The sequence below is a fragment of the Athene cunicularia genome (genome assembly GCF_003259725.1).
Source record: "Athene cunicularia isolate RWA chromosome 15 unlocalized genomic scaffold, athCun1 chr15_part1, whole genome shotgun sequence".
Classification (NCBI taxonomy): Eukaryota; Metazoa; Chordata; class Aves; order Strigiformes; family Strigidae; genus Athene; species Athene cunicularia.
In genome coordinates this window covers 4,116,364-4,130,904 of record NW_020799121.1, presented here as the reverse complement: position 1 = coordinate 4,130,904, position 14,541 = coordinate 4,116,364, and the positions used below count along the sequence as shown (strand labels likewise).

Here is a 14,541-nt window from a genome sequence, read left to right as displayed (position 1 = left end):
GTAACAGCCTAAGAGTATTTAGTAGACTACTTCAGCAGAGAGTTAAGTGCAGTAGGCCAGGCTTGAGAGGGGCAGGCCCTGCAGTGTTACCCGGGTCTGGTCACAGGAGGGTGCTGGCGGGAAGAGTGGTTCAGCCCACACCTTTCTGAAATGCCCTTCTGCCTGTCTTGCTGCTCCCAAATGCTTCTCGCCATGGGAACTGCAAGTGTAAATTGCAGAAGGACCTCAGGGAAAGTGCCAGAAAGGTGGCAGGCGTTCTGGGGTCTTTTTTAGAAGGTATTACCCCAGATCAACTGTTTTGCTGCTGCATGCAGTATTTTATGTCCCTCTTTTTCTACCACCACCTGAGCAGAAGCCACTTGCTGCAACTGCATATTTCTGTAGGAGAAACATACTCACTTGCTTTGCAAGACATCTGATTTTATCTTCCATTTTGCAGTGCATCTCTAAAACTTATTTCCTGGAATTTTTTGGGGTGGTTTTCATGAGCCACAAGCTCCATGTTTCATCATACCCTTTAACACAAGCTTTTCTCTTTGATCAGCTCTTCACAGCTCCAAATTTCCCTCTGACTGAAAGGGCCAATCACCATAAATCTGGCAGAGCTTTGGGAATTGTCTTCAACCCATTTGGCTGCATGCAATGCAATAAATGGAGGTTATTATTCCCCTTCATGCTAAGCCATGAAAGCTCATCAAAAAGCATTTGCTTCTTGTCTCAGCTCCAGTGCTGTTTCCCCCAGGCGCCCATGGCAGTGAGAAGGTAGCCTTAATCCCACAGTGTGTGATAGCCTCCATTTCCTGAGGGTCCTCTGGCTTTCCTCACCTGCAGGCACAGCTGCTTTGTTGTAGAAGTAGTAGGTGCACAGAGAGACGAGGAGCCTCGCTGCAGCCATGGTCAGTTCTGTGCACAGACACAGGAGTCAACTGTTCAACCCAATTAAGTTCTGTCTTGCCACGTGCTAAACAGAGGAGGGTGTAATCTGATTTTTGTCATATGCCACCTGCTTGAGTGAGAAGCCAAGCACTGCCGCCCTCCCACCAGCAGCAGTTTGTGTCAGACTATGAACTCCAGGGCACAGACTGACTTGTTGCGTATAGTCAGTCTTTAGAGTTAAGAGTCCAGTTGGATTTTCTTCTCCTTGGCCCTTGCCAGTGTGAAGATGTGGGATCACACTGGAAATCTGGATGCAGCGTGTGTCTAAATCTCTAAGTTTCTTTTTTTTGCAAGAGCCTTCTGATAAAGGAATAGCAGAATGCACCAGAAATCCTCTTTTATTAGCAAAAAGGCACCATTTCTGATTTGCATATGCTGAAGCTGCATATGTTTTCTGGGTCTCGGCAAGGGCAAGCAGCACTTCAGTCATTCCCTCAAAACCGCTTGCCTGTAGTGTGTAAAAGTCACAGCTCTGTATCATAAGGCCCTCTAACACAAAAGGCTTTTTCCTTCCACACCCCTCTTATTTTTAGCCTTTGTAATTGTTACCTGCCTGCCTAATTGTCCTGTCAGGGTGAGTGGATATGAATTTCTTACTGTCCATTTGTGTCCCCTGCATGTTTTCCTGTATCTATCAGGACTTGGGCATATGACTCACAGAGCACTTGGCTGTGCAACCCCTGCTGGGGACCCTTGCAGTCAGAAAAGCTCACAGAACTGATAGGACAGGAGGAAAAGTATTGATGGGCTCCTTTTTGGTGTATCAAAGGAATCATCCATCTCTTCTTCTCAAGGCGCCAACCACAGAAATCAAAGCTGTGTAACAGCCCATGTACCAGAATTTCCCATTCCTGCAGAAAGACAGCATCATCCAGGAGGAATCTGGCATCTGAAAGGTATTTTCACAGTATCTATCAGTGATGAAAATGGCTAGACCAGTAGGACTGGAGCAGCAAAGTCCTCTATAGTAAATTTACTCTCTCACCACTATTATCTTTTCTGTAATCTAAAAACACCATTGCTAAGGCCAAGTTAATTCAGATCTCAAAAACCCTGCAGAGACACAATATAGAACTCTGACTTCAGGCATTTGCCTGAGACCCGACCCTCCTCATTCCTTTCCCACTGACTCTAGACAGCCTCCTAGGACTGTTGCTTTCAGTTGCTGTTTACCTGGGGCTGCCCTGGGACAGGTTATGTGAGAGGAAGACTCCATCTGTCCTGCCCAAGCCCCAGGTTTTAAATGAACTGACTGAGGGAACCAGTAAGTTGGCACTGGTTTTAAATACTTCTTTTTCCCTCCTCACAGATGCAGACTGGGAAAGGGCGACACCCAAGGCAGTCACAGGGGGTGAAGCACACTGTAATAGGTAGATTTAGTCACCTTCACTCCAAGATTCCTGAACTTCCCAAGTTCACCATGCCCAGGGTCTTACATCCTTTTCCAGAACTCATGAATAAGTATGTTTGTCAGTAGGCACCATCTGACTGTGAGATGTGGGAGGCTGCACTTACACCATACCCACCAGGCACAAGCCCTCCAGGCCATCTGCAGCCCTCACTGGAGCACAGTATGTGAAGTATCTTTCTCAGGTTGCAGGACTCGATTACAAAGTTTGCTCTGAGAATTTGCCCAGAAACAAAGACAAGATTTGCCAAATAGGAAGTAGCTTCTATTTGCTTTGGCTAACTTCAATGCCACTTTCAGTGGAGCAGCAGAAAAATCCATTACAAGGCACTCCCAGCTCCTCTATTCAAACCTCAGGAGCTTGTCCTAGTAGGAACAGCTGCAAGAAAAATGGAAGAGGATAAGCTGTTGATTCAGCCAATTTCATGGTAGAAAGCTGCCTTGTGCTGTTGTCTGATGTATACTTTTGCCACCCATAGGTGGGCAGAGCTACAACTTCAATCCCTGACCTACAGTGCTGGTGGACTCATAACAGTGAGCCAGAAAAGGTAGAAGAGGATTGAATCAGGTGGAGGATATGGCTGGCTTAAAGCAGACAAGGTAGATAGAAAGTATGTGTGTTTCCTTCTTGGTGGTGGAGGAAGAGAACACTGCTCAGGCTCTGTGACGCTATTTTTCTGTTAGTTTCAGCCAGTAACACAAGGATTACCTCATACTGTTTTGTCTTTTACAAACAATATTTCTCTCCCTTTTCCTTCCCTTGCAAATTCTGCAAAGGCTGCGAGAATAAAGCTTGGGCAGTTCTTCTAGTGAGTTTGTTCTTTTCCCACAGCGTGGCTAATTTGCATCCTGTAGCGCTCAACCCTGGAGGTTTCTGTAACTCCCTCCAGGCTGGTAACTACATCAGCAAGCTGAGAAACATGGAACTTCTCAGGACAGGTCTTTGCTAGCTACCTGCAATGACATAGTTATCTTCTGATAGGTGTTATCTCTCTGCATTGCATCTTCCCACACAAACAGGCCCCAAGGAATGACAGAGGAAGGTGTCAATCAGCATCAGAGTGATGCAGATCTGGATTTTGGTGTAGGAACTTTAGGCTTTCTCTGACATTTCTCAGTTGAGTAAACTTACTTCTCAACGATATCTTGGGGAGCATGTTAAGAAGTGAAGTGCTCAGAGCCTGCTGTAAAAGGTCAGTTTTAGTAGTGCTGGATCAGCTTAGCAGAAAAGAAAAAAAAAAAAAAAGGAACTCCTTTGTCTTCAGCCTCATATACTTCTTGTGTATATGTTCTTTAACCTATAGTAATAAACCACGCACAGGAAATTTACTGTAAGTCGTTGTCCTAGTGACTTAAAAGTATAATCAGTGGTGGAGGGTCAGGGTAACATGGCTTATTTATTAGTAATACTGAAGAGACACCCTGACTCGTCTCTCACAGGCTCAGCTGCTGAACAGGAGAAGAGGCAGGGATAGATGTGGGAGGTTAGTTATCTGTCACATTGCTAATGCCAAGTCCTCACTGGAAATGTTTTCTTGTTTTAGACTTCTTGGCAATGCTCCCCACCTTCTCGAAATGCTGGCTCTACTGGCACTAAACCTGCAACCTCTGTTACCTATGTCATACAAGTTTCAAGGTGGTGCAGAAAATGACACATACAAGTGAGAAACCCAGCCCCAGTTCCTCTGCTAAGGAGGCATAAATGTCTCTTCTTACACAGAAAAACCTATGCAAAGAAACACTCTGGCTGTGTGGAGACTCTGTAAAAGCTTTGATTAGCAGGACAGCTGTACGATGCTAAGGATGAGTGACATCTGTGAGCTTTCTTCACTACCAAACAGCAGATCCCTAACTTGCTGGAAAGTGGGATCTCTATTAAATGAGAGCAGAATGCAGGTAGGGGTCCTGAACTTACCTCGCTTGGCTTCTAAGTGAAGCCATGTCACCTCTGACCCATAACAGCCACATCTTGAAATGCATTAAGTATCTTTAATTTCCTCTACCTTCTGCAGAAATTGGGTGCCTAAGTATCCCTTAAATTCTGTGGTTTACTTGCTCCTGCCTGGCATGGATTTGAATCAGCAACAAAGCAAACAAGAACTTTGCAGCATGTGGTCTGTTGTCCTTGCTTTGATATTTGACCATTTAGCAGGTGACTCTGGCATCCTTGCTAACCGCGTGTGACAGTTCTTGTCAAAATACTAATACAGGATGTCTTATGGGGAGAGTAGGACTGGGGCATTTGGAAGACCCCAACAATTAATCTCCCTCACAGCCAGAAGGGGAGTGGTAGATTCATGCAGAAGGTTGGGTCAAAAATTTAGTGTTTTAGTCTGGGCAAGATTCTGTCTTTTACTCCATAAATAGTTTAATATGGCTTATGTTACCACCCTAAGGATCAACAAAAAATGGTTACCCAGTAGTGATGGATCTCCTGTTAGGAGTGTGGAAAATTACATCTATTAATAGTTTGAGATTACCTCCTGAGGGAGACCTATTGTACAGATTTAATTGTATTTCTCTCTTAATTCATCAGCTGTTAGTAATTACATCCTGCATTTTTGCAATGGAGAAAATGAATCTAAACTGGCTGTTGAGACTGTACTTAAAATAAATCATAGGAGGGAGAGGAAATTATAATGCAAATAGTATCAATCTTGTAAACAATTTTAATTCACTACTTAGCTATTCATTAATTATATAACATTTTCAAAAAATGCATTCTGGAAAATGTAGCAGCCACACTGAAAGCAGTGCTGGTCAGATTAGCTTAAAGTAACTCCTCTGGCATTTCAACAATATATTATTTTTAAAGGGTTCAGATAGTAAGCTGTTTAACTTGTCAACTGACAGTTGAGAGAAATGCTGACTTCTCCTCCTTGCTGGAAGATGTCAGCCTTATAGTCTATGCTTTCAAATAATCTCTTACAAGAGCAGTATTCTTGTCAGCTTCTATTTTGAATCTTTTTTTTTTTCCTTAAAAAATGACAACTGCAGTTCCTCTTGCCTCCTTTTCCTCTTTGCACACTCCACAGTTGCCCACTAGTGGTTTTGGATCCTCCAGCAGATACTTGGTTTTCCACAGTGCCTTCCTGCGCTATAGCCGTTACTCAGCCAAAATCCCTGTCCCTCATTCTTCTCTGGGGACTATTATAAGAAAGGTATTTTGTTCTCAGATATGGTAGTCTGATTATCCTGTCTCAGTGAATGAAAAGACAAGGCACCGTTTACAATGACAAGGTAAGGCAGAAAAGTACTTTTTTCATCATCATCCTGTTTCCTGGTAAGTGGAGATGGTTTCAATGGAGAAAACTGGCCAGGCTGACATGTGCGAGGTTTGCTGCCCTCTCCTGGTGTCATCAGGGGCCATGCACTGATCTCACAGCTGTCTCGGAGACTGAGGTTTTCCCCTTTTGAAATGATGAGTCCTGCAGGAGTGGAGGGAAGAAGCTGCTTTATAGATGGAATTGATTGTTTTAACAGCAGTGTTTTGATTAGGATTAGCTGGATCAATTAAACAAGGCACAGCTTTTGAACGGTCAGGTGCACAAGTAACAGTGTCAATCAGGTTCTCTGAATCTGCAGATGATGCCCTGTGGTTTTTGGATTGTGACAAATGCATTGGAACTCAACACTGCCGAGTCTTCTGACTGCTCTTGCCCAATTTTATGGGAGTGTTAGCACTTAATATGCTTTTTGTTTATGATCATGGGAAACAGTATGACGGCCCATTGGAGCACACCAGTTACAGATGAAGATTTACAGCCACATTTTGGTGCACATTATCAGAATGTATTTTTTGCTCAGCACATCTCAGTCTCAGTATTTGATGGGAACCCATCTTCTTACCGTGTAAGGTGACTGACCAGGAAGGGTACTCACCCTGTAGAAATAATTTTATTCCTGAGTGCTACTGAAGCTCAGCTTGTTGGGTCACATGCAACAATCAAAGGCAGCAGCTCACCGCAGCGGGAATTCAGTTTTAAGGATGCAAAGTGATCTACCCTTGTGGGCCCAATGTTAAGGACTGCAATTGGCAGCTGCTTCTCCCGGGCAGCGAGAGCAAACCTGTAACCAGAGTATACCTACAGGAATACCAGAAGACAAAATTACAGGCAGCTTAGGCAAAAGAGCTACAGAAAGGAGTAAGGAAAGTAAAATAGTTGCTGTTGGCAATGGGAAAATGGGCTGTGTGTACATGCTGTGTTAGGCAACTGCACTGAATTCAGGTAGGAAGTTCTTCATTCAGGAGTGCACAGTAAAGAAGAGCTTTTAACCTCTGTCAGTGAAGGATTTGCAGTTTCATAGAAACTGAAACTTCATAGTACATTGAAGGGAAATGCCCTTGTCTTCTAGTAAATCTCTGCAGCAGTTTTTATTAGCTATCATAGGCACTTAAATGCTTTTACTTTGATGGTTCTCACATGGCCCAGCTTAGGTACTACAAGAATGAACCTAAGGCATTTCAATCATTTCTGTACAAAGGATTATCAGCTTAATAAGTGCAAGCTCAAGGAATTTGTCTCCAGTATCCTGAAGCCAAGAGAATCACAATCAGGCAGCCTTGGTTTTATTTCATTCTGGGAGGCGTTAAGAGTAGGGTTTTTTTAATGTAATAGAACTTGTTTGTGGCAAATTTCTCTTCTATAAACTCTATTCCAAAAGCTTCCATGGGTTAACCAACAGGGGTTTCTACACGACTTTTTAGATAAGAGGCTAATGGAGAAAACACATTATGATACAAAGGACAATCCTAAGCAGCAAGCAGAGATATTTCTGCTCTCTTATTGAGAATTTAATTAGGAATTAGAGGTAATAAAATCTGGTATTTCACACAGCATGCCATGAGGCCTAGAAAGCTGCCAAAGGCTAAAAAATTCAAGCGAAGAAATGTGGGGTGGTAACCTCTGCAGAACTGAATTGTATTTGGTATCTTGGCTTTATGGGCAATTGTGAACCTACAGTGTACTGATGGAGGAGGTAGCAGAGAGGTCTGAATGGAGTTATTTATAGCAGCATGAAGTAGACTGGCAACAGAGTGACAGGGATGCCCAAACAGGCCAACCGTGATGCCAGATTCCAACCACAGTAAAAATAAAATACAAAGAGGCTCTGGAGAGACTGTTTTGATCCATGAGCAATTAGTATTCCTAAATTGTGAACCAAGGATTGTTGCAGGCAGAGTAGCACAGAAATAGGAACTCAGTGTGAGGAAGACGTACTTACCTGCATAGAGGATCCTGCCACCAGCATGGAGTCTGATTCCGCCAGGCGTTCGTGCACAAAATTCACTTTTTCCCGGCTCACCGTGTCTCCAAAGAATGTCACGTCAGGCTTCAGGATTCCACCACATTTACGGCAGGCTGGGACTTGGAAATTATGCACTTGCTCGTCCGTCAGGAAGACATCCCCATCCGGAGCCACACCGAACGCTTCAGCTTTCCAGGTAGGATTCAGAGCTTCAAAGTGCTCCTGAAGCTCAGAGCGTAAGATTTGGTCTCCACAAGCCAGGCAGAAAACCCTGAAATTCAGAGCAAAGTCTTAATGGAGAATTTTATGTCAGCTGAAGATCTGGACTCTGTAACTTGTTTCTTAGAAGGCCTGTAAGGTCTGTTGTCTTTATCCACATTTATTTACCAAACAGTACAGGTCAAGGAGCTGTCTTCCTACCTCTGATTGTTGCTTTACAGGAATGCTCTAGAGAAAGAGCTTTGAACCCTCTCTCCCAGTTCAGGCTGTGCTTTTTAATCTGGAAATCTTGGGTGATCACAGCGACGCTGTGGTGGCCCTTCTCCAGTCCACTCATCCTGTGCATCTCTGGCACTATCCACTCTGCCTACCCCTGGATAATCCTTGCACCCTCAGGATCGACTTGTCCTCTTCACTGAGAGGACATCTGCTGTAGCGAGGAGAGGGGAAATTCTGACTGATGCAGGCTCCAAGGGAAATAATCCAAATAATGCTCAAAAGAAATGGAGTGGTGTTTATGTTTCTTAAATACTGTGCTGTGAATAGTGCTGTCTGTTCTGAGATATTTTTCTCCACCCCAGCCCAACACCACCACCCAGAGCACATCATCTCCAGGAATTGACATTTCACCTCCTTTCTCAGCAGCTAACACTGCACCTCCTTGTCAGTCACCCTCAGAGAGAGACCAGAGGATCAACCATCCTCCCCCTGGCAACAGAGAGTAGTACCTGTGTGTGCAGCCGTGCAGTTCTGTCAGGCGCTGGCTCCCGGCTTTGGTGTGAAGGGCATCCACATTCTGTGTCACCAGCCAGTGCAGCTTCCCCAGCTTCTCCCAGTCTCTTAGTACCAGGTGTGCTGTGTTTGGCTGGTGGGAGGAGAACTGGGGCCAGCCTACAAAGTTCCTTGCCCAGTACCTCTGCCGGGCAGCGGCACTACGAACGAATTCAGCGTGTTGGATGGGCTGTCTGTCTGTCCTAGCGTAGAGCCCAACACCCTCAGAGCGGTAATCTGGGATCCCCGATTCCGTCGAGATTCCAGCTCCAGTCATCACAAACAGCCTCTTGGAGTTAGAAACAAAGCGCTGCAGCTCCTCTACTTCCATGGGATGTGGGGGAAGACAGGCTGGCACGAATGTCAAGTTTGGAGAGGTGCTGGATACAGAACGGGATCTGAAATGACGGAATCTCATGGCTCTGCAAACTCCATGCAACCTCATGGCAGAGAACATGTTCAGCTAAAAGCCAAAAACAGAACACAGGGCATGTAAAAGAAAGCAAAGAGCACATGCTTAATTCCATTTTCTTGGGATTCTCTGAAAAATGATGCTTGTAAGTATTCTTTGCTCTCTTTTCTTTTTAATAAAGAAACCCAAATTATTTTGGAAACGTTAACTAAAGCCCGTGGTCTGAGGACAGCATTTGTACATCCCTTTGACAGAGGGCAACACTGAGGACTGCTCGAGGTACAAGGACAAAGTTAGCAGCCCTGACTTGCAGGATTCCTTCTCTTCTATCCTGGTGTAAAGGATGGCTGCCTAAGAGGACTTGTACAGAGCCCAGAAAGACCTGAGCATGGAAAGTTTTTCCCAGGTATGTGCAACAGAGCAGAGAAGAAATGGCCGGAAGGACAAGCACCCCACCCCAGTCACTGCTGGGCTGGCTCTTCCCCAGAAGAGACCCTTGATCTGCCTGCTTTAAAATCTTGCCTGCTCCAAATCAGTCCTTTCTGTTTACCCCATCCTTTGCACATGTTGTGAGAAGAGAGAGAGAAAACTCTGAAATGGTGCTTTTTCAGGACAAAGACCTTGAATGGAGTTACTCCCGGGTTTTGGTTTTTTTTTAAATTTTTGGTTTTTTATAAAGGCCTGGTGCAGAACAGGCCTTGAAATGGGACTGAAGATGATCAGGACACTACCTAAATGCCTCTGGCACCTCCTCCTTTGTGGGTGCCACCTCCCCAGAGTCAGTGGAGAGGTGGAGGGGTACTGCTTTGCTTCTCTAGCAGAAACAGGGGCCTTTGCTGAGAGATCACCCAAACGGGTGTGGGGCAGAAACAGCTGCCTGGCATGTGGGAATGGGAGGGATATCCTGCTTTCAGGGAGGAACGGAACGCCCTATTGGGGACAGGCAGGGGTGGCTTTGTTGACTGGAATTGTGTGTGGGACCTGTTGTTACAGGAGTGCATTGGTTTAGACATTTTGTTTGGTCTTTCTAGCAGTATTCAGTTCTCCTTTCTCCATTCTACTATTTTAAAACCCTTCTTTTCTGGGCCTCTGTATGGTTTTGCATACAAAGTACAAGAAGTTTTGAATTAAACAATACTGAGAATTGACTCCTGCCATCTCCCTAGCAAGGGGGCTTGTATGAGAGATCTGGAAGATGGAGGAAGGACTTCAATAACTAATAAAAGATCTCTAGAGAGCAATTGCAACAGACCCCAGCTAGTCTGGTGTTTAAAGCTTGTTCAGTAACATGAGGTACCTGGATGCAGATTCATGCCCACTTCCACTTCTGCCCTCACCATTACAAATTACTGGGAGGACACCTAAGGGACTGGGTCTCATTGGGAGTTCTCAGCCAGCTGGAGCAGGTCCCTTTCAGGTGTTACAGGCAGGGGTTTGAAGGAGGGCTCTGTGCAGCTTGCTGGCTGTCAGATGGTTAAAGCACGTAGGCAGTTCCACAAATGCTGCCTACAGGAAACTTACAGTGTCTGTGAGAACTGTGGCAGCTCCGAGGAAGTCAGGGTGCTCAGGTGATGAGCTTGTCTTAAAGGTTGGCACCCACATGCTTTTGATGACCTGTGCTTCAGTGCCTGGGTGGTCTAAATTGCTTTGCCTCAAGTCCCCAGTCCCCCACAAGAACCAGTTCTTACAGTGAATGGAGCAATATTTAAATACAGTTAAAGGCTGGGTGTTTGGCTCTAATTATCGTGATACTCAATTGATGCTACTGGCAAAGTGACAAATCAGTCATGATTTGTCTCAGTTAATCTCCAGTTCTCAAGGCTGTGCATCATCAGTTGAACTATAGGGATGACTGGACTTCTTCTGTAATCTGAATTACTTTTTAAGTCTAAGCAGTGGATTCTGTTTGCAATAATTTTTGCCTTCATTTGTTGTTTAGCAGGAGTTGTGTTGGGCATTCCCTCCGAAGAGGTTTTAATTTTCCATATGAATTCATTAGAAAGGACAGTCTCCCAATAAACTGTAATTTGCTTTGAGAATAACTTTTGTCATGATGGTCCCCAAAGGCTGGTCAGTCAGTCTGACAGTATTTAAATTGCTTTAACTGATGAAAATTCTCCATTCCTGTCCCTTATCATCAGAATATCTCTTGGAAGGAAATGTTCTGAGGGGGAACGAAATGGAGATATAACATGGGTTGGCCCACAAGAATGAGAGAAGGCAAGGGGTAGGCCAGCAGCAAAAATAACAGATACATTTTGAGAGCTGCTGTGAAGTGTAGGATTACAAAGGACAGAGTATTTCCTGTGAGTGCAAAGCTGCTTTTAAAATTAAAGTGCTCAGATTAAAAAATAACTATGATACATAATAAGTGAAACTCTTTAAACATACCTACCGAGATCTGAGGCTAGAGACTGTTTTTAACACGCATCCAAAATGTTCCACAGAAAGAGATCGGACAAGTTCAAGGCAGAAGGTTTCCACAGACGGTTACAGGCCAGAAATTCAGAGGGACAGCCACATCACCCGAGTCTCTTTTGCTGCAATAATGGTGGTGGGTGGAGTGGTAACAGCCGAACCGAACACATCTAACCAAATAAGAGTGATACGGTCAGTAATGCCTGAAAACTTACCTTTCATAATGCTGCCGTGCCCGGCCGCGAAAGGAAAGGGCTGGCCTGCCAGAGGAGGAGTCTTCTGGGAAATGTAGTTCGTGAAGAAATTAAGACCTAAGCACAAAGACTACAATTCCCATGTTTCAAAGAAGGAAAAAAAAAAACCAAAACCCAACCCCAAACCCAAATCAAAACCACGAGTGCCTGACACCTGGTAATGTCAAATTGAAAACTGCAAGAGCTTCATCGTTGCCCTCAAGGAAACATGAAGGAATGAAATCAGATTTCATCTGATACAAACGTGGCTAATAGCTTTGATAAAATGCACTGTAGATGCTTGTCCTTATAAAAACATGCATTTTCACTGATACTAACAGGTTTTAGGCTGTATGACTAAACAAATCGTGGAAGAAAAATCCACTGAGGGCTGTTAAAAGACATTTCTTCTAGCTCAGGAATCCCCTGAGATGTGAATCGCTGGAGGCTATGGGGGAAGGCTGGGCTGACACCTTGGCCCTGTTCTGGCACTCTTTCTTTGGTACCCACACTCCATCCCAGAGACATGGACCTGCTGGGCAGTCCTGATGTTCATAGTTAAACACATTTGGGATGATGGGAAAAAGGTTTGGGAGGTAAATGTGGAAAAGACAAGGATGGAGAAATAATGAAAACAGGGTCCGTTGCGCTGCAGTTAGTGTGGCCAGACAAAACCCAAGAGGCCAGCATGGGACAAGTGATCTCTGTTCAGCTTTCAGAGGAGGCATGGGTGAAAAATGAGAGGGCAGTTGTTGCTTTGAGCTGGCTGGACCTCTCCTAGGGCACAGTCAGTCACCTTGAGCCACTTCAGGATCCAATTCGTTGCCACCAAAGGCTCGTACTGGCCGTGCAGCTCACCGGCTCCTTCCTGGGCTGGGTCTGAGGGTCGCCCGGCCCGTTCCCGCTGTGCTGCGGGTGGTTCCTGCCAGCGGGCAGAGCTGGCGCGCTGCAGCCTGGCAACGCCCGGGGGGAGCCGGGCTGCTGGGCTGGGGGCACCACCTTCGGAGGAGCGGGTCAGCACAGCCCGTCTGCGGAACTGCACCCGCTGCTCCCGCCCCTCAGCGCCTCTGGAAGCGGGAGGGATTCTTCCAGCATTTTGCAGCTGATCCAGCAGATCATCCTTCCTAAGTGGGCAGGGGTGGCTGCTTGTGATGACTTAAGTTCTTGTTTGTTGTTTTGTTTTGTTTTGTTTTTTTCCCCAAAGAAGTCTTATTTTTCTAAAGATCAAATAAAAGGAGGGGTGCAGACTGCTGCACGGTAGCAGCCTGTGCTGGATGCTCACCTATTTGACACACAAGGGGCTCTTTCTAATCATTTGGACACCTTTTCAAACGCCTTCTCCAAATAGCTCTTGCTAATTAGTTCAAAACATTGCAGGAATTTTTAATTCATCTTTCTGGCCTCTTACAGTCATTTCAAAGCCCAGCTGAGCCCGAGCCTGGATACAGCAGCGTGTCATTTGGAGATCAGGGGGAGGAGCGGGTCCTGCTTGCGCGGTGCCAGCCCCGTCACCCCTGGGCTCCCTTTTTGGCCAATGTCGTGGGTCTCAACCGACTGTCAGGCTCTTAGCGCACTTAAGAGTTTAAATCTTTTTTCAAGCCGTTGGGCGGTGCCTTCGCTTTAGCGCTGCCGGGGCAGGGAGGGCAGCCCGGGCCCGGCAAAGCCCTCTCCATCCTCCCCGGGGCAGCACCGGCGATTTTTGGCCGCTCCCCCCGGCTCGGGGCCGCCCCTTCCCTGTCGCTCATTACCATAGCGCCCTCCCGGCACCTCCCGCGGCCCCGCCGCCCTTCCCTCCCCCCTCAGCCCCACCAGCAGCCTCTGGGCATGCCTTGGGGACACTGCTCTGGTGGGAAAGAGTTTGCTGGAAGTGAAACTGCAGCTGCTTCTGCTGGCAGCTGCTTAAGAATGGCACTTGAGCAGCAAGCAGGTGTTTGTGAGTCAGAGAGAGTTTCAGATGCAGAAAACAGGTAGATGGTGAGAAAACAGGAGTTCCAGGGAGTTAGGAAGGACATGAGAACGTGAACATTGGATGAGTTTAGTTTGAGCCCACACCACTGAGCAGTTGTCTTAGCAGCTTGGGTTTAACCTGCCGCTACTCCTTAGGCTGTCACAGGAGGGTTAAGGACTGGTGATTTTAAGTAAGAAATGTTAGCATGTCACTCATGTGACAGCCCTGCCTTTCCACCTCACTGACCCTTTCATAGCAGTGCTGAAGCCACAGGCAAAGCTTTAGAGGCAATGACTTTTTTTTCTCTTAGACTGAGCAGTTTGGCCACAACCTATTTCTTGTGGGTGCAACCCTAATTGGTGCTATGACATGTTAATTTGAGCCCTGAGACAGAATAGAAACTGCTTTCTTGATTTGCACTCACTTCCAGACTCCCAAAGGACACTGTAGGAAGCTGAAGATAAAAATTGCATACCAGGCTACAATATGAACAGAGCACAGTGGGCACTTTATGTATGCAGAGGTAAAAATACAACTCAAGCCGAGACACATGCCTGTGACGTGTTGCTAGAAGAACCATACAGATCCCAGGGAAGGATGTGTCAGATGACCCTAGGTTCACTATGCTACTAGTAAATGCTGGTGGTTTATGTTACTCCACCTGGGAGGACACATCCTGAAGTCATCATTATACAGCTAGGTATGGGTTTTGAGAAAATGTAACAGTGACTCCAAATAATGTTTTGAATTTTGCTCAGGAACAAGCAAAGGGGGTGTCAGGTGAAATCCTTAGCATTGATGGTGAAGCACATGGTGAAAGCCATTGCTTACATTTGTACCTAGATCTAGGTAAGGGTGTCATTTTCTGAGAAGTCCTGGATTTGGAGTAACACCTGGAATGACTTTCCTGGAGGCTGTTGATTATTCGCAAGCATTGGCTGGGACT

At 45.8% G+C, this 14,541-nt stretch overlaps 1 protein-coding gene across 6 annotated transcripts; it reads right to left on the bottom strand.

The window, feature by feature from the left end:
- Window positions 1-2,237: 2,237 nt before the first annotated feature.
- On the bottom strand, window positions 2,238-12,597 carry SIRT4 (sirtuin 4). 6 transcript variants are annotated; one of them, XM_026859871.1, is made up of 6 exons: window positions 12,490-12,597; window positions 11,392-11,584; window positions 8,542-9,047; window positions 7,571-7,865; window positions 6,227-6,429; window positions 3,616-5,772 (listed from the first exon to the last, which is right to left on the bottom strand). In XM_026859871.1, the coding sequence occupies exons 3-5, from the start codon at window positions 9,039-9,041 to the stop codon at window positions 6,265-6,267; spliced, it is 960 nt and encodes a 319-aa protein (XP_026715672.1). In that variant the 5' UTR covers window positions 9,042-9,047; window positions 11,392-11,584; window positions 12,490-12,597; the 3' UTR covers window positions 3,616-5,772; window positions 6,227-6,264. The 6 variants fall into 6 exon arrangements, with proteins under 6 accessions (XP_026715676.1, XP_026715672.1, XP_026715673.1 ...); XM_026859872.1 differs by lacking the exon at window positions 12,490-12,597 and adding an exon at window positions 11,630-11,679 and having other exon boundaries at window positions 11,392-11,536; XM_026859875.1 differs by lacking the exons at window positions 3,616-5,772; window positions 12,490-12,597 and adding an exon at window positions 2,238-2,723 and having other exon boundaries at window positions 11,392-11,623.
- Window positions 12,598-14,541: the final 1,944 nt, after the last annotated feature.